Genomic DNA, 19,273 nt, shown 5'->3' with positions numbered 1-19,273 from the left:
AATCAAATCATTTATTAGGAGCAACATTTTGGCATGTTCTTCGCACTACATGGTGCTGCCCTTGAAGAGTGTTCAAAGACTTCAGCTTGTCCAGAACGCAGCCACGCGAGCGATTGTGGGTGCACCTCGGTACACCCACGTTACACCTATCCTCCACAAGCTGCACTGGCTGCCCATTGGTCTCCGGACACACTTCAAGGTGCTAGTCGTTACTTTTTTTTTAATCAAAGATTCTTTTATTACATTTTCATTTTCCTTTATACAATCACTTAAATACTGTGCAGTTAAAAAAGAAAGAAACAATAAACAACTCATAACACTTCTATCCTACATACACCCTTCCTTCTACCCCTCCAACTTTCATTTCCCCCTTCCAACAATCCCCTCTTCTACTTCCCCTCCCCCTCAGCCATTCCTTTCTCCCCTTCCCACCATCTCACCCTCCTTACATTGCCTTCTCACTCCCTCTTAATTCCCCCCTCTTCTTTCCCTCTACACCTCGCTTCGGTGTATTTCTAGTATTCATTGGTCTATTTGTTTTGTACTAAAACAAAAGAAAAATAAAAGGAAAAGAACGAAGAAAAGAAAAAAAAGGAAAAAAAGCAACAGTATCCAAGTGCATTCATTGTTCTGAAAATTGAGTCTATATTTCCACCCTCCCCCCCCCCTGAACCCCCCTACCTGACCCCCTTCCGACTTCCCAGGTCCCATTCCCGGCATCGTTCTTTATCAAGCAAAGTCTGGAGTATATTGAAACCAAATAGATTAGAAGTTACAAAATAATAATAATAAAAAAAAATATAAATAAATAAAGAACAAAAAAGAAAAGAATAATAAAAAGAAAAAAGGGGGGGAACCCCCCCCAAGAAAGAGAAGTCAATATACTCTCTAACATTAACCTCAGCTTCTCATTATTTTTAAAATCTTAAACAATATCTTTACCTGCTTCCGCATATAAATTCTATACCTCCCATCCTGCCTTTACCCGTGTCCGCATATATATTTTATCCTCATCCATTGCTCCTCTCATATTTACTCCACCCTCGTGTAGACCCTCCAGATAATCTTTCTTAACCTTGTATTCAAATAACAATTTATACAAAAATCAGCTTACATTCTGGATCAAGGTAATCTAATTGAACTTTCACTACCCTTCCATCTACCCCACGCCACCCGACTCCATTCATCCCAAACCACAATCCAAGAAAACTACGATCTCCGCTCTCCTCGCCCCAAAGAATAGATCATGCGCAGTTTAAATTAAGATTCAAACAAGTCTTATATAAGTCCCATACAATATATGTCCAAATTCAGCACCGCTTCTTTCAGTCTCAGTATCTCTTCATCGGTATACAGCTTTGTCATTTTATACCAGACAGGAGTCCTGAAATTTTATTCAAATTAAAAATTTAAGAAGTATTTTAAAGGCATAGCTGGATCTTTATTCTTTACTCTTCTGCCCTTCCGGAAGGGGAAAGCAACACCCTCCGCCTTGTAGCCACATGTCCCGCTACTTATCTTCTCCTTCTCCTTGTCTTTCTCCAAGTCCGGGTGAGTCAGGAAGTCCCGCCTTCAGAGTTTTGTTGTAAAAATCTCGGGCTTCGCAAACAGAATTGAGACGATATTTTTGGATCTCAAATGTGACTGTGATACCAGATGGCACTTCCCATTTATATTGTATCTGAGAATCTCTGAGTTTTTCAGTTAAGAAAGTGTAGTCTCTCCTTGCTCTTAATATTTGAGATGGTATTTCTTTAAAAACAATCAAGTCCTGTCCATCGATTCGCAGCCTGTTATTGTAGAACTTCTGTATTATCGCATTTCTGGATTCTCTTGTGGTGAAATATATAATTATGTCCCTCGGAAGCTGTCGTTGTTTTGCTACACACGAGTTCTGGCGATAAATTTTTTGAATCTGCCAATCAAAGTTAAATCCCGGACTTCCCACCGAACGTCTGAAAGCCTCAAAAAAGGTCTGTTTCAAGTTCTCCTGTTCCTTTTCACGCAATCCTCTGACTCTTATTGCAAACGCAGTCTTATTGTAATTTATCATAACGAGTTGTTTTTGAGCATTTTCAACTTCCTGTTGTAACGTTTGAATTTTAGATGTCAAATTAGAATTAGTTTTTTCCAAAAGTTCCAATTTGTCCTCCATTTCAGAAACATAATCTGTCATAACAGTCATAACTCTGATCGTATCTTCCCTTGTTTGAGCAATCTTGGCGTCCAGTTTATCATATAAGTCCGATAAAAGTTGTTTAATTTCCTGTCTGAACTCTTTAAGGGTTTCAAAAAGAAATTCTTGCGTTAAGAGATCTCCAGTAGAGGGCGTGGGAGGCAAGGGCAGCGATTTTGTAACAATTTCTTGAGATGTATTATTAAGGAAACGCTTAGACTGCTTCGATTTGGGAGCCATTATAAAAAACGCACAAACAAACAAAGTCTCTGCTCCCCTCGGTTTTAAATGGGATACTATTTATAGACTTTTAACAGTTAATAAGGAGAAGTCTTCAGGAGAATAGAGCTGATTGAGTGTGTCATATATCAAACGCAGAAGCTATAAAATCGCCATCTTGTAACGCAGCTGGATAAGAAAGCCTTTTACAAAATTGAAGCTGGTATTTTGAATAGTAATAAGAAAAAAATTTACAACTTCAAGTTAATATTTGGTTTTGAAGCCATTTCAAAATTTATCTGCCTGCAGTTAATAAAACTCTATTGCCTGAATATGCAGCTTTAAGTAAAGAGGCTTTTATTTTGAAGTTTAAAGCTTGGCAAAACTTTCAGTGAGTAAACATTGTAACAAGACCGTTCAGCAGATTCATCACCATTTAACTTCCAGATTTATTTATTTTATTTTTTTTATTTTATTTAACATTTATAGGCCGCCCTTTTCCCTGAGGGGACTCAGGGCGGCTTACAATAGTAAGGGAAGGGGAGTGAAAGACAAATACAGAAAAAAAAATGTGAGATAACAAAAAGTACTAAAACACAACATTCACTCAGCATTCGGGAGGGGCAAGAAAATTTATCCCCAGGCCTGACGGGCTAGCCAGATCTTAAGGGCTGTGCGGAAGGCCTGGACTGTGGTCAGGGTACGAATCTCCACGGGGAGATTGTTCCATAGCATCGGAGCAGCAACTGAGAAGGCTCTCCTCCGGGTGGTCGCCAGTCGGCACTGACTGGCGGATGGAATACGGAGGAGGCCAGCTCTATGCGATCTGATGGGACGCAGGGAGGTTATTGGCAGGAGGCGGTCTCTCAGATAGTCAGATAAGCAAAGTTAATGAAGGAGTAAGATTCTTGTAGAAATGAAACTAATTAAAAAGCTTCTGCTGGCCTATTGTGAAACCAAAACATATGATAAGCAATCTCTTTTGTTTTGAATTCTTGTGAATTCTTGTGAGGATTAACAAAAAGTGTTCATTATTACCGGAGAAACCAGCCTGCTCGGCGCCATTTTAAAAGCCTCTAAGTAAATAATTTTTCAGAGGAGAAAAAGAAAAGAAGCTAAAATGTTGATAAACAATTATTGTCCATGGAAATGGATTCAGCTCGTGATAAGACTAAATCAAACAAAACTTTGAACTGAGTGGGGGAGACCTACTTTGTCCTGCACAAGGCAGTTTGAAATTCCCAGCACGGACAGCTGTTCTGCCTTGGGCTAGCCCCCCTTTCCCTGCAAGCACAAAGCTGCAAAAATCGAAGAGCATTTGCCAGCAAAACAATTTCTTCTTTCCTTCTTGCCTGAAGGATAAGAAAACCTGATAAGACGTCAGATGGAAGATCCTCTAAACAGGTACGTAGCCAGGAATTCGGAGGCAGCTGATTTTTTTGCTGCCACCACCAGCAGGCTCCTCCCAGGAAGTCCGCTAGTCGTTACTTTTAAAGCCCTACATGGTATTGGACTTGGATACTTGAGAGACCGCCTCCTGCCAGTCACCTCCCAAAGACCTATTAGATCCAACAGACTAGGCCTCCTCCGAATTCCATCTGCCGGCCAATGTTGGCTGGTGACTCCTCGGGGAAGGGCCTTCTCTGTGGCTGCTCCAGCCCTCTGGAACGATCTCCCCATGGAAATCCGGACCCTTACTACCCTTCCGGCCTTCCGCAAAGTAGTTAAGACCTGGCTGTTCCAGCAGGCCTGGGGCTGTTGAACTATCCAGCCCCATTCGAGGTTACAGCTGTTGTAGAATTTTAAATTGTTGTTTTTTATTGTGAGCCGCCCTGAGTTTCTCGGGAATAGGGCTGCATACAAACTCAATGAAATGAAATGAAATGCAGAGCCAAATCTGATTTCCGGTTAATGGTGTCTGACCTTTACCCCTGTGTCTCCCCTCCCCTCAGTTTGTGTCATAAATCACATCCACCAACAAGGTGCTTTCACGCTTCACATGCCTGCTGTAGTAATCTGAGATCAGACCCTGGTCAAAGATATGCATGGAATTCTCCCTCCCTTTTTCATGTCAACTTGATAATAGTCATGGAAATGCTTTACAAGTTGACAAGATGAGTTGAGCTTCCTGTCAGCCATCGAAATGCATTGCAGAGTCCTATCTTGCCGTTTTGTCAGCTTTCTTGGTCTTCCAGAGCAGAGCCTGTCATCAACTGAACCAGTTATTCAATATTTTTCAACCACTCTGCTAACTGTGGTGTGATGATATTTCATACTCTTGGCTATTTCTGTACAGGAATAACCTTCTTCATAAAGCACATTGATGTGATGCCGCTGCTCAGTACTGGTGAAAGCAAAGGCCTTCATCCTTGCCCACAGCCAGAGCTAAATTAAATTTCTCAATGCTTTTCATGCCTATTTATAGTCAGAGAGCATGACAACATTGATTGGCTCATAGATTTAGCCTCTGTTCAATTTGATTGGTCAGCCAAAGCTTGCTGCTGGTTGGCTACTTTCGATCCTAACATTCTTGAAAATTCAAGTTGTATTTGTTTTATCACATAAACTCACTCAAAACCTTTAAAAGACTTTGGTTATATTAATAAAAATTATGCATTTCAATCCGACTACAGAAATTTTCATCAAAGTACTAATTTTGCATGGTTTCTATGAGTAAAAAGTTAATTAAACATGTAAATATAGCTTAAAACTTAAAGCGTGCAGGACTTTTTCACACAGCTGTACCTATGCAAATGTGGGGTCCATCAAGTCTTTGGATAATTCTATCGTGGACATATTTGATATTGTTCTGACTACCTAAGGACTGCTAATCTACAGTTTAGATAAAAGTTGAAATATGTGGGGTCAAGTTTTATTTGAGATTTTTAAATTTATTTGATTACAAGCTGTCAGGGAGCAGCAAATCTTAGAAAAAGAAAGAAGAGCAAAGCTTCAGTATGAGAAACAAATAGAAGAAAGATGGAAGAAGTTGGAGGAGCAGAGAATGAGGGAGGAGCAAAAGAGGGCAGCTGTGGAAGAAAAGAGAAGACAGAAGCTTAGAGAAGAAGAGGTAGGCAGTTGTATGCAGCATTATTATTATCATATTTGCTGGAATGTTGGTTTGGAGAAAATATTTGAATATGATTTTTTTAAAAAAATATTTTTAAATTCATGATCCCTGAGTGCTTAGAATATTTTTCTTTGTTTGATTAAATATAGCTGTCTGCTCAGCATACAATTTAGAATAACATCCTTATCAATAAACTAATGAACAAATGATAAAAGCAAAACATAAAAACAGGGATCTGAACAACTGAAAATATGCAATCTACAGGAGAGTATTCTCTCAAGACAGTAGTATTAGTGTTTCAATTTCTTTGGAGACTCTCTCTTCATATTAAGCAGCAGATCTTATAGAAGAGAATTTGGCACCCTTTTGAGATAGTAGGGTTGAGCTTGATTCTTGGCTGTGGTTATATTGAAGGTGGGATGCCATGAGGGGTTTCAGTTGCTATTTTATTGTTTTAATGTTGTTGTTTTTAATGTTGCTTGTTTTGTATTCTGTTTTGTATATGATTTTAACTATTATGCATCCAGAGCCATGCATATGAGATGGGCGGCCATATATAAAATAAATATCTGCAGCTTGTGTGCCATCCGCTTTCAATAGAGAACAGCTTTCTTTCTTTGTATGTACTTGCCAGATGAAAGAATAGCCAGGCAGTTTTGTGGCACTATAATAGGTGATAATATTAATTAGGTTTTTGTTTTCTATATGTCTGATACCATAAAATGTTCAATATTCTCGAAAATAAGAAAGCTGTATGATATATACATAACATATACATATACATATACATATACATATACATATACATATACATATACATATACATATACATATACATATACATATACATATACATATACATATACATCATATACATCATATACATATACATATACATCATATACATATACATATACATATACATATACATATACATATACATATACATATACATATACATATACATATACATATACATATACATATACATATATATATATATATATATATATATCAGGGGTGGGTTTCAACCGGTTCGCGGCGGTCCCTGCGATCCGGTTGGTCGCCGAACCCAGAAGTAAGTAACTTCCGGGAACGGTGAAGCCCCCCCCCCCCCCTGCGCCCGCGCGCGCCCGCTCCTTACCCGGTTTTGATGAATTCTGCGCTTCCACGCATGCGCAGGACGCATACAGCGCCTGCGCGATCCTCCAGGAGCAGCTGGAGCATCGCACAGACGCTAGTACGCACGCGTGTGCCGCACGCGTGCGCGAGGACGCCGCACACGTGTGCGAGGACGCCGCCAGCCTCGTTCCAACCGAACCGGTTGGAACGGGGCGAGAAACCCACCCCTGATATATATATATATTCATTCAATCAGAGGTGGGTTTATGCCAGTTCGCCCCAGATCGGGCGAACCGGTAGTTGCAGTGGTCCGAAGCTCCGCCCACCCGCCCGGATGCTTCTGGGCATAGAAGCGAAGCGGTAGTAAAATAAATTGAAACCCACCACTAATAGATAAATAGATGATAGATAGATAGATAGATAGATAGATAGATAGACAGACAGACAGACAGACAGACAGACAGACAGACAGACAGACAGACAGACAGACAGACAGACAGACAGACAGACAGACAGACAGACAGACAGACAGACAGACACACACACACACACACACACACACACATCCCTGAGGTGGGTTGCTCCCGGTTTGAACTGGTTCAAGTGTACTGGTAGTGGTAATTGGGCCTGGGTCAATAATGGCGAGGGTTCCAGTTAAGGATACCAAGTTGAGGCAGGAGATGAATAAAATCATGGCAGCCACTGAGTATACTGCTGATGCCACCCTCAGTGCAGCTAAGTTCGCTTCTCGGGCCCTGGCTTCAAATGTTACCACCAGGCATCTCTTGTGGCTGAGGCATTGGAACGTTGACATGCGCTCCAAGTGGAAGTTGGTTTCTGCCCCTTTCAAAGGGGTCAAGCTTTTCGGGGAGGTCTTGGACCCGGTCCTAGTGGAAAATAAGGACAAAAAGAAGGTGATGCCATCGGTTTCTAAGAAATCCGATAACAAGGGCTTTTATACCTACAGGAGGCAGTCCTTTCGGAACGCGGAACCTTCTTCCAGTTCTGCTCAGTCGCATCGCTCGTTCAACCAGCAGGCGGACAGGTCCCAGGACCATCAGTTCTTTTGGGACAGAGGTCGCCCCTTTCGGGGGGGATCTGGCTCCCGTCCTTTCAGGAAGTATAAGTGACTGTCAGGAATCAGCTCCCATAGGAGGGCGGCTCCAATTGTTTCACGCCCAGTGGGAGCAGGTCACGTCGGACCAATGGGTTTTACAAACGATCCGGCTGGGTCTCACCCTAGAATTCCTCTCTCTTCCTCCCCGTCATTTCATCAGGTGCCCCGTTCCCTCGTGCCCAGTCAAAAGATACCTCATGGAACCGGAAGTAAGACATCTCAGGGAGATCAGGGCCATAGAGCCAGTTCCTCCGGGTCAGGAGGGGACAGGGTTCTATTCCATCCTGTTTCTGGTCCCCAAAAACTCCGGAGGGTGGAGGGGGATCCTAGATTTAAAGAGGCTAAATTATCATGTCACATATCGGAGGTTCAAGATGCAGTCCCTCCAGTCAATCCTGGGCTGTATCAGGCCGGGAGACATTTTGACCTTCATAGACCTAAAAGAGGCCTACCTTCACGTACCCATCCGCAAAGCCCACCGCAGATACCTGAGGTTCATCTATGCCGGTCAACACTACCAGTACCGGGTCATGCCGTTGGGTCTATTGTTGGCCCCCAGGACATTCACCAAGGTCCTCGCAGCAGTGGCGACGTCCCTCAGTTCGCGACCAGTAAGGCTGCACTGCTATTTAGACAATGTGCTCATCCAGTCGTCATCCCCCCAGCAGGCGGTCAAGGATCTGCAGTACACTATGCAGGCTCTCCGGAGTCACGGCTTCTCCATCAACTTGGAAAAGAGCCATCTTCAGCCAATGACCAGGCTTCAGCATCTAGGGGCCGTCATTGACACCATCGCCTGCCAGGTCTTCCTGTCACCGGAGAGGGTGGAGAGCCTCAGGGAGATGGCCATGCAAGGTCGGCGGTCTCCTCGTGCCAAGATAGTTCTGCTGTCACAGCTCCTGGGCAAGATGATCTCGTGCCTATCCATCGTTCCGTGGGCACGTCTTCACTCTTGTCCCCACCAGTGGCTCTTGCTGCCCTATCAAAGGGCCAACGAGAGCAGCTCACCACGGCTCGTTCTGGTCTCCACGAAGGTGTGTCGCTCACTCAGATGGTGGTTGTCTCCTGCCCTGAAGAAGGGGTTTCCGTTCAAGGAGCCGACCCGGCTCACCATCACGACGGATGCCAGTCTGTATGTTTGGGGGGCTCACTTCCACAACCATATAGTTCAGGGCAGGTGGTCCTCGGTCGAGGCATCGCACAGCATCAACTGGTTGGAGCTGAGGGCGGTCCGGTTGGCCCTGCTTTGATTTCAGATGGGCATTCAGGGTCATCACGTGAGGGTGCTGACAGACAACATCGCGATGAAGGCGTACATCAACCGCCAGGGGGGCACGTGGTCCAGGTCCCTGATGTCGGAAGCCGACGACCTAGGTTGGTGGGCGGAGCTCTATCTGCTGTCCATACAGGCGGAGCACATCTCCAGCACTGTGAACACCCAGGAGGACTGGCCAAGCAGGGCAACTGTCGATCACTCGGAGTGGTGCCTGCCGCCGCAGCTGTTCCACCGCATAGTTCAGAGGTTCGGTTGCCCCCAGGTGGATCTGTTCGCAACGGCAGCCAACTCTCATCTTCCCAGGTTCTTCACCAGGTTCCACGACCCAAAGGCCGAGAGGGTAAATGCTCTTCACTGCCCTTGGCCGAAGGGACTGCTCTACGCCTTTCCCCCGTTGCCTCTTCATCCCAGAGTCATCAGGAAGATCCTGGCAGAGGCAGCGGAGATCCTTCTGGTGGACCCCTTTTGGCCCAGGAGAACCTGGTTTGCCGATCTGGTGAGTCTGTCCATCTGAGACCTGTGGCGGATTCCTCCACACGAGATTTCTCTCTGCCAGGGGGCCCTTCTTCATCCAGAGCCCCAGTGGCTGCAACTAGCCGTTTGGCACTTGAGAGGGATCTCTTAAGCAAGGACAACCTTTTCACCAAGGTGATCAGCACCATTCAAGCATCACGTCATCCTTCCACGACTCGGATTTATGACACCACCTGGAGGGCTTTTGTTGCCTGGTGTTCTTCCAGGGGTGTTTCAGCTTCTTCAGCTTCGATTCCTGTCATCCTGGACTTTCTGCAATATGGTCTTGACAAGGGTTTGGCGCCTAACACTCTTCGTCGTCAGGTGGCTGCGCTCTCTACTATCCTGGCCCCTGAGGGTCACCTTTCTCTCTGTTGTCACACCACCATTCGCAGTTTTCTCAGGGGGGTGACTAACCTGAGTCCCCCGATGGTTCACAGATACCCGTCTTGGGATTTTAATGTTGTTTTGCGGGCTCTGGCCGAACCACCATTCGAGCCTCTCCATTCGGCCAGCTTGAAACATCTGACCTTTAAGACCGTTTTTCTCATTGCCATCACCTCGGCTAGGCGTATCTCTGAGCTGGCTGCCTTGTCTGTCCGTGAGGACTTGTGCTTGATTCACCAGGACAGGGTTGTGCTTCGGCTGGATCCTTCTTTCATGCCTAAAATTAATTCCTGGTTCCACCAGGCCCAGGAGGTCATCCTTCCTGACTTCTGTCCACATCTGAGGCATCCTCGCGAGGAGTGCTGGCACAAGCTGGATGTTCGCAGGACGCTATGCAGATACATCAAGCATACGGCCAGTTTTCGATGTTTTGAGTCGTTGTTTGTATCCTTCCAGCCGTCGTCTCAGGGCAGGAAGGTTTCCTCATCTACGATTGGCGGATGGCTTAGGGCCTGCATCGCTCTCGCCCATGTTCTGCAGTCTCGACCGGTGCCCAGTCACATTACAGCGTATTCGACCAGAAGTGCTGCCACCACCGCGGCCTGGGCGACGCGGGCTCCCATTGAGGAGATTTGCAGAGCGGCCACATGGACTTCCTTATCTCCGTTTGTGTGGAATTACAAGTTGGACAAGTTTGCTTCAGTGGAAGGGGCCTTTGGGAGGCGTGTGCTGCAGGGTATTCATTCCAGCAGAGAGACCCTGTCTGCTTCTGTTTCCCGCCCTAATGACATTTAGCTTGACCCTTGCTTGGACTCTCCTGAGCAGCGCCCTGGAAAAGGACCATTGACTTACCTGAAGGGTCGTTTTCAGGATGCTGTGAAGGAGAGTCCACCCCACCCTGGGGTCTGGTTCCGCTGTTATCACGTTTATTTCCTTGGATGTTCCAGTTGAACTTGTTCCGGTTATGTTTATGGTTGATCCAATGTTGGACTTCTCAAGTGCGCAACAGTTCCATGTCTTCATTGAAAAATCTGAAGATAATCAGCACCAGAGGCGTGGCTTAAAGTTTCAATTCAGTTCTGGGCAGTTTGGCTGTATTTAACCCTTGCTTGGACTCTCCTTCGCAGCGCCCTCAAAATGACCCTTCAGGTAAGTCAATGGTCCTTCCAAGCAGTATGTTGAAGTCCTGGAAAAGATCATGCTTCCTTCAGCTCAACAACTTGTAGGGAAGGACTTTTACTTCCAGGATGACAACGCTCCTTATCATTGAGCCGAGTCCATCCAGCAGTGGATGAAGAAGCATGATTTTCGACTCCTGGATTGGCCAGCTTAGAGCCCAGATTTGAACTCAATTGAGAACTTGTGGGCCAAGATTGGTTACAAAATAAGCAAGAAGCATCTGAAGATCAAGCAGGAGCTGATTGAATTCATTATTGCAGCCTGGCACCACATTGTCACCAAAGAGCACGTGCAAAGGCTTATACAGTCTATGCTGAAGCGATGCCACCTAATGATAAGCAATAAGGGCTGGCCAATTTCATATTAGTAACCATGTTTGGTTACCTAAACAGTCCTTTTCAGGGCCACAAACAATAAAAATGTTAACAAAACACTAGCATCGGCATTAGTCATTGCAACACATATGCCACTGGGTATGCATCAGTTAATCTGTTTTCATAGTCATTGTAAGCCTGCAAGAAAATTCACAGTGCCCATCCAAACAGCACCAAATTGCAAAAAGCTTATGCTTTTCACTTAAAAACCACCAGTATTTATTTAAATATAACAATATTTGCATAGCAGTTAGCATAAAATATCATAAAAGCAATGGCCTATCCAAAAAATGTCACAAACAGTAAAGCGTGCAGGACTTTTTCACACAGCTGTATATATATAGAAATACACATGATCAAAGATAAAACCCCATCCAGAATGTATATGGGTCAGTATAAAATGTGGGGGGATGACATTGCCATAGATGCATATTACTAGCCACCCAATCATTTAGAAGAAATGGATGAATTCTTTGCCAACCAGATAACAAATGTATATAGGGAGCATACCAGAGTAGTAATGCTACTTCTAGTTCCAAATTTATGGTACCTGCTCCATGCATGCACACATGCACCCCACAGTTACATGGTTGCCTTTTGGACACTCTCCAACCAGTCTGCATTTATGGCTGTTTGCAATACCCATGGTCATGTGACTACAATCGGTGACAATTTCCCCCAGAAATCAGCGTTTGCTTTCAGTTTCTGAAAAAATATGGTCAATAGGGGAGATTGGTTTCATGTTGTGACTCACTTTACACCCATCACAATTTACAAGCTTAATTGTCAGGCTCAATTATGTCCATAAATTAAGGACTACTTATTGAAATTTAATAAATTATCATTATCATCATAAAAAAAATGTGGAATAAACAACATCACCACCACATGGATTTGTAGCTGCTGACAAACTACTCAACGAGTAGTCCTTAATGGTACTACATCTACATGGAGAGAAGTAAGCAGCGGGATACCACAAGGCTCCGTCTTAGGCCCAGTACTCTTCAATATCTTCATATATGATTTAGATGAGGGATTGAAGGGGAACTCATCAAATTTGCAGATGATACTAAACTGGCAGTAATAGCCAACACCACAGAAGACTAACTCAGGATCCAAAAACATCTTGACAAATTTGAACAACGGGGGCCTATCCAACAAAATGAATTTTAATGTGGAGAAAAGCAAAGTATTACATTTAGGCAGGAAAAATCAAAGGTATCAGTACAGATTAGGCAATACCTGGCTCAAAAGTAGAAACTGCGAGAGAGACCTTGGAGTCCTAGTGAATGATCATTTGAATATGAGCCAGCAATGTGCAGCAGCAGTCGAGAAAGCAAATACAATTCTGGGTTGTATAAACAGAGGCATAGAATCAAGATCACATGAAGTATTAGTACTACTTTACAAAACCATAGTAAGACCACACCTGGAATACTGCAATCAATTTTGGTCACCATACTACAAAAAAGATATCGAGACTTTGGAAAAAGTTCAGAGAAGAGGAACTAAGATGATCAAAAGCCTAGAGACTACCATATGATGGACAGCTTCAAGTTTTGGGTCTGGCTAGTCTAAAGAAAAGAAGAATTGGAGTGACATGATAGCAGTATTCCAGTATTTAAAGGGCTGCCACAAGGAAGAGGGGGTCAAATTATTCTCCAAAGCACCAGAGGGCAGGACAAAATACAATGGTTGGAAACTAATCAGAGAAGCAACCTGGAATTAAGAAGAAACTTCCTAACAGTGAGAACAATTAACCAGTGGAACAACTTGCCTTCAGAAATCATGGGTGCTCTATCAATGGAGGTTTGGTCTGCAGGCTGGATACGACCCGCCAAAGCCATTAATCCAGCCCATGTAAGACCACAAGACTGCCCCGCCACATCAACCCACCCACCTGCTGGCCTCCACCTTCGGCTGAGCATAGGACTTACCTTTATGAGCCCCACGGGCTGGAACTGGAAGGCAAAACCAACATTTTTGGTCTTCAGAGTGCTACTGGAGGCCTCCCCCATCTCCAGTAGCTCTGCAGGCCAAAAATGGGGCACACAGAGGCCTCCCAGGACATCTGCACATCCCATTTTTTACCTCCCCCACCTCCAGAAGATAGACTGAGAAAGAGCGAGAGATAGAGAGTGAGACACACACAGAGAGAGAGAGACGGACGGATGGACGGAGGGAAAGAGAGAAAAAGAGAGACGAGACACACAGAGAGACAGAAAGAGACACTTGTTAATTGTAAGCTCCTTGGCACTGAGAAAAATTGCTGCAAAATTGAGTTTCCAGAAGTGGGCCACTAGACTCCTAAACAATTGAAAAAACAATCTAGTAAAAAGAAAAGTCAACCAAAAGAGCAATCTCCAAACAAAAGCAAATAAAACACCCCCAGAAGCAAAAAATATAAAAGTTTAATTTGTGTCCAATGTTTAATGGACTGCTAAATTGGCCACACCCACCCAGTCACATGACCACCTAGCCACACCCACCCAGCTGGTCCAGGCCTCCAACAGTCTGAGGGACCCTTGATTTGCCCCCTGTTTAAAAGGTTTGAGGACCCCTGGTTGGTCTATCTGTCTATTAATCTAATCTATCATCTACCATCTATCCATTTCAGTGTATCACATTGCAGATTGCAATCAAATTTGGGAAATGGATTTGGGTGAATAGGAAGATGACTGTGCATTATGCTCAGTGGGACAATATAAAAAGATATGAAAAAAATTGAAAAAAAATGATAGAAGTTTTTTATCCCCAACCTATCTAATTTAATAGGCAATTATTTAGTAGAGAGATAATAAGAATAACTAGGAATAATAATTTCTTTCAGTTGTGTTTTGGAGTGTGTTCTTAATATTCAAACTGCTTAAAGAAAGAAGGAAATTATGTGAGATTGGAAAGAATTACAAGAATTGAGTTTGTCCACTGAAAGGAAAAAAACCATAGGTCTGCTGAGATGACAGAGTGACCGCTTCTCATGCATTATTCTTAAACAAATTAAGCTGAGACAGTCACGCAGTAGCAGAATTGCCAGCAGAGATAGATGCTGGAGGTGATCTAACTTGTATTACTAACTTCAGCCTCTGTAGCAACCTTAGGAGTAACTGCAGACAAAGGATATGTATATTCAGAGGTAAGTGGATATGATGCAAATCCTAATTCATTTCTTTTAACAGTGCTGATAATAAAAATGTTAAATGTATGTGCTTTCAGAATCAATCTTTCTTTAAAGATGCTTTTTAGGGCTGATTTAAAAACAAAACACCATGACGTTGCATGAATTGTTTATAGGAACGATTAGAGGCTATGATGCGGCGCTCCATGGAACGAAGTCAGCAGCTAGAGCAGAAACAGAAGAGGTGGTCGTGGGGAGGAAGGCTGGCTGCAGGCTCAGGCGACACAGATGGTGGGTGAGACTGACTGGCTGCATTGCAGATTTTAAACTGAAATACTTGAGTTGAAAAGAAAGCTGCAGAATTCTTCTTCTGTATAGAATACTGTAGAATATGAGAAAGAGTCAAGGGCATCATGAAGTATTTTCTATGGCTTATTACATTTTACATTTTGATTCTTCCTTGAAAGTTAGGTATGCCAGAGCATTAGTGCAGATAATATTAGAAAAGAAATAAATTCCATTGAAATAAATCATTTTAATATCCCTAGCCATCAGCTCTGTATAACTTTGCAGCAGGTATTTTGTTTTTATTCCAAATGCTCATAAAAGCTCAGGGGAGTTCTTCATGATTGTGCAGTATTTACAGCAACAAAAATGAATTATTCTCTTAGCATTTGCTTAAATTAAACCATCCACCATATTCTGCTTTTTATGATTTTGAGAAAACAGATATTTTTAATTCATCAGCTTTTTCCAGTAAGTTTTGATCAAACAAAATATTTTATTTAATTATAAACAGCCCCTGAATAGTCTAACCCTTGTCAGAATTAAATGATTTTGTATTAATATTTTATTATAAAACTAGATATAAATTGCTGGGCATCATGAGGACAGTCTGGTAATGTTTCTGAAAACATACACATTAACATTCTTGTATTATTGGGTTTTCACGCTTAATATAATTATCACCTTTTTTGCTCTGGTTTTTTCTTTCTTTCTTTCTGTGATATAGGTGAATCAGAAAATGCCCCACCCCTTCTAGGTTTAGCTGTCAACACTCTTCTTCCAGACCCTGTGGTTTCAATTGTTGCTGCTGAACCCTACAATGGTATTTGAGACTCCCAGTGCCATTGTGTTGTTTATCACTATAACATATCCACTAATCTTGTCTTTCCCTTAATGGCTGTGTTCTCTGTTATTTAGTACATCTATAGCAATGTTCTTATTGGAAATTCAGGGCCAATTCTCCCAAGTGCTATTGTTGCCCTTTTTTCATTTACACATTCCATTAAAATAAATGGAAGTTGTGCAGCAGGGGGGCTTGGTGAATTGCACGTAGGCATTTCACTGTATTTCTTTTTCAGTTCTGTCATAATGAGGTGAAGCATGCTCAGCATTTCAGCATCACTGATATTTCAAATATTTTTCTATTCACATTTGATCTTTTCATCTTCTTTGTCCACCTGTGGGGTCCATTTGTGTGTTCATGTATCATATATATGAATCTATAGATGAAAAATGAGAAAATGAGTAGAGAAACAACTTACTGAAAATATTTCAATTATACACTTATGCCTTCCTGCCTACCTTTGTACGAACGTAGGTACGTACGTACGTACATGCATACATACATACATACATATGTGCACTAATGTTACTTAGAAGCAGTAGAAATAAGAACTTAATGTCTTATTTTGCTGCCTCGTATATACATTAAGACTTAATATATTTAAATGACTAGGTGCAAACAGTTAATTTATAGCTCAAATTGTCTTTCAATGATGTATTTAGCTTAATTATTGAAATTAATTTGCATGTGTTTTTATGTAGAAGGTTGCCTCTGCTTAATAACATACATAGGAGCTGAATATATTTTTGTTCATATTGTCTTTCCTTATGCCCTATCAGAGCACTTCTTCAGACATTGAAAGAGGAAGTAGAACTATACCCAATGACAGGCACTTTTAATCTTACTTTTGCTAATACTTACATGAATATGAAACACTAACCAGATAGGCCTATTTTATATATATTTCAGCAGAATTCAGAATTTCAGTCTTCCAAGGTCATGTTTGCCCATAGAGGTCTCCTGCACAGACTCCTGCATGTTCAGTACCGTATTTTCACGACCATAAGCCGCACTAAAAATCCTAAATTTTGATCCAAAATCGGCAGTGCGGTTTATAACCCGGTGCGCTTTATATGTGGAAAAAGATCTCCCAGCTGCTTTGCTCCTCGCGACTGCAATAGATGTCCAGAGGCGGCTTTTGGGGCTGGTGGGGATTGGATTTCCGGCTCGGTGGCCCCTGTCGCTTCTGGACGTTGTGGGGAGCCGAGGAGAGTGTGGGGGGGAGCGCGCGGCGGTTCTTGGCGCTCCGAGAGGCGGGAGAGGCGCGCGGTTTGGTTTCTCCTCCCTGGGCGTCGCGGCGGCGGCCCCGGGCGCGCCGATCCCCGTGTTTTTCGCATCGGGGCATGCTCTTGCAGCACGCCCCGATGCGAAAAACACAGAGATCGGGCGACGTCCAGGGAGGAGAAATCAAACCGCGCGCCTCTCCCGCCTCCCGGAGCGCCAAGAACCGTCGCGCGCTCCCCTCCACACTCTCCTCGGCTCCCCACAATGTCCAGAAGCGACAGGGGCCACCGAGCCGGAAATCCAATCCCCACCAGCCCCAAAAGCCGCTTCTGGACATCTGTGGCTCCCGGCGCTCCAGGAAGCACCGAAAGCAGCTGGGAGAGGCGCGCGGCTTGGTTTCTCCTCCCTGGACGCTGCAGCAGCAGCCCCAAACTCACCGATCCCAGTGCCTTTCGCATCGGGGCGCGCTGCAAGAGCATGCCCCGATGCGAAAAACACAGAGATCGGTGAGCCCGGGGCCGCCGCTGCGACGTCCAGGGAGAAGAAACCAAGCCGCGCGCCCCCCCCCCAGCCGCCCTCGGCGCCCCCCGGAGCGCCAAGAACCCTCGTGCCGCTCCTCGCGATGTCCAGAAGCGTCGGGAAATGTGCGGCTTATAACCCGGTGCGCTTTATATGTGGAAAAAGTTAAAAAAATTAACGCTAATTGATACTGCGGCTTTTAATCCGGTGCGGCTTTTGGTCGTGAAAATACGGTATTTGAGTATCATAGAATATAGAAAAGGCACTGATGTGATGTAATGGTTTATTTCAAAATATATGTAACACAGGAAGGGGTTCACATTGTTTCCAACATTCTCACTTTTGGAACTGTGTTAACAATGATAGAGAGATATAGGAGTCTTATAAGAAAGAATAAAATCATGAGCCATAGCAGCATGTCTAAGAAACAGAGGCTGTATAAATATGAGATGGCTTCAATTGATTTTGGAGGATTAGATAAATAAGCTTAGAATGTGTATTAACTTCAGTAGCTTTTAGATTCATCAGAGATGGGGAGTTTCATGGAATGGTTACTACTTGTTCTAGAAAGGTATATAATTGGATTTAAAGTGGGGAATTCAGAATAAGAACCTTCATGTTGTGTTAAAATATTTTCACTAGACACTGTATAAGTGTTATGATGTAGCCAATAGAGTATATCATTAATTAATTGATTAAATACATCAGTGTTTTGAAGTAATATTTGTTAATTGATAAATTGATTGGTTTTGCATAGGCAGATTTCAGATAAACAGAAGAATTCAAATGAACTAAATTTAAATTGACATGTTGATTTTATAAGGAGAAAATCTTAAAGTAAAGCTTATGATATGGCTAGACAGATGTGCTTTATTCTTTGTCCTGACTCATTCTAAAGATCCACGGTAACAAATTTAAAATGTTTAGCATTGCAGAATGAATATAAATCTCTTCAATGCATCTCTCTGCAGCATGTGACAAACTTTCAGTTTCTACAATGAATCTGCCAAAGCAAATGGAGTCGTGTATCAATAAACGTCTGTCCTCCTCCATAGCAACAATAACTTATTCCATTGATAAAGGCAAGTGAATGTGCTGCTCATTGTTTCCAAAGAAATAATATCTTCTCTTTTTAGTTCCAAGGCATTCCTTCCTCTTTTTCTCTGCTACTTTCCCCCTTCCCAGTTTTCTTCCTTACTGTTCTTTTTTTCCATCAGCTAATCTTTTGATTAAAAAAATAGGACAAAAGTCACTGTGATGCTGAAAACAAAATCCTCTCTTGAGGTCTTGTATCCTTCTACATCACCCATTTTTAATCTAAATGTCTTCTCTGCATCCACATCGACCTCTTGCTGTCTGCTCTCTAAGATACCCATAATGCTATCTTGGGAACCAAGACTGTTATAATTACATGTTTAACATTAGTCATTTCATTCAGTTTTAATCACATCAGTTTATATCTTGTTCATAACAGTGGTAGTAGAGAATGCATATTATATCTTACTGACCTATTTTAAGAGTACCTGTAGAACATCTCAACTAGGACAAAAGAAGAAGACAAGAGCCTTGCTGACATGTCTTGACCTTGGGATAAGACAGACAGACTGCATGTGCATACCCATATACACATACACAAAAATACACACAAACTTTATTACACAAGTGAACAGGACCTACCTTTTTCTGTCCTTTGGAGTTAGGTCAGTTTCGGATTTCAATCACAAAGAGCTGTACTAACTATACTGGAAGAACTATACTGAGGATTTTCCAATAGCTGACTTTCCCTTCTGACATTTTTTCTACCAGCAAAATAGCTTGAGAATATTTTCCTAACTCATTGCAACCGTGTGGAA

The 19,273-nt window shown here is 43.0% G+C and overlaps 1 protein-coding gene across 13 annotated transcripts in view; it reads left to right on the top strand.

The window, feature by feature from the left end:
- Positions 1 to 19,273, top strand: part of MAP7D2 (MAP7 domain containing 2) — a 104,734-nt gene that overhangs the window by 28,115 nt on the left and 57,346 nt on the right. For 3 of the 13 annotated variants that reach the window (XM_087726426.1, XM_087726432.1, XM_087726427.1), the window contains exons 3-6: positions 5,302 to 5,465; positions 14,725 to 14,839; positions 15,561 to 15,656; positions 18,392 to 18,502. In XM_087726426.1, the coding sequence (XP_087582552.1) occupies positions 5,302 to 5,465; positions 14,725 to 14,839; positions 15,561 to 15,656; positions 18,392 to 18,502 (486 nt within the window). Of the gene's footprint in view, positions 1 to 5,301; positions 5,466 to 14,234; positions 14,567 to 14,724; positions 14,840 to 15,560; positions 15,657 to 18,391; positions 18,503 to 19,273 lie in introns of those variants that run through there. The other 10 variants (XM_087726430.1, XM_087726435.1, XM_087726431.1 and 7 more) reach the window with 7 other exon arrangements.

The sequence above is a fragment of the Thamnophis sirtalis genome, unplaced genomic scaffold (assembly GCF_051295495.1).
Source record: "Thamnophis sirtalis isolate CommonGarterSnake01/CBP01778 unplaced genomic scaffold, rThaSir2_p1.2 scaffold_12, whole genome shotgun sequence".
Taxonomy (NCBI): Eukaryota; Metazoa; Chordata; class Lepidosauria; order Squamata; family Natricidae; genus Thamnophis; species Thamnophis sirtalis.
Note: the sequence above shows the minus strand (reverse complement) of the source record. Positions and strands in the feature narration are given on the sequence as shown.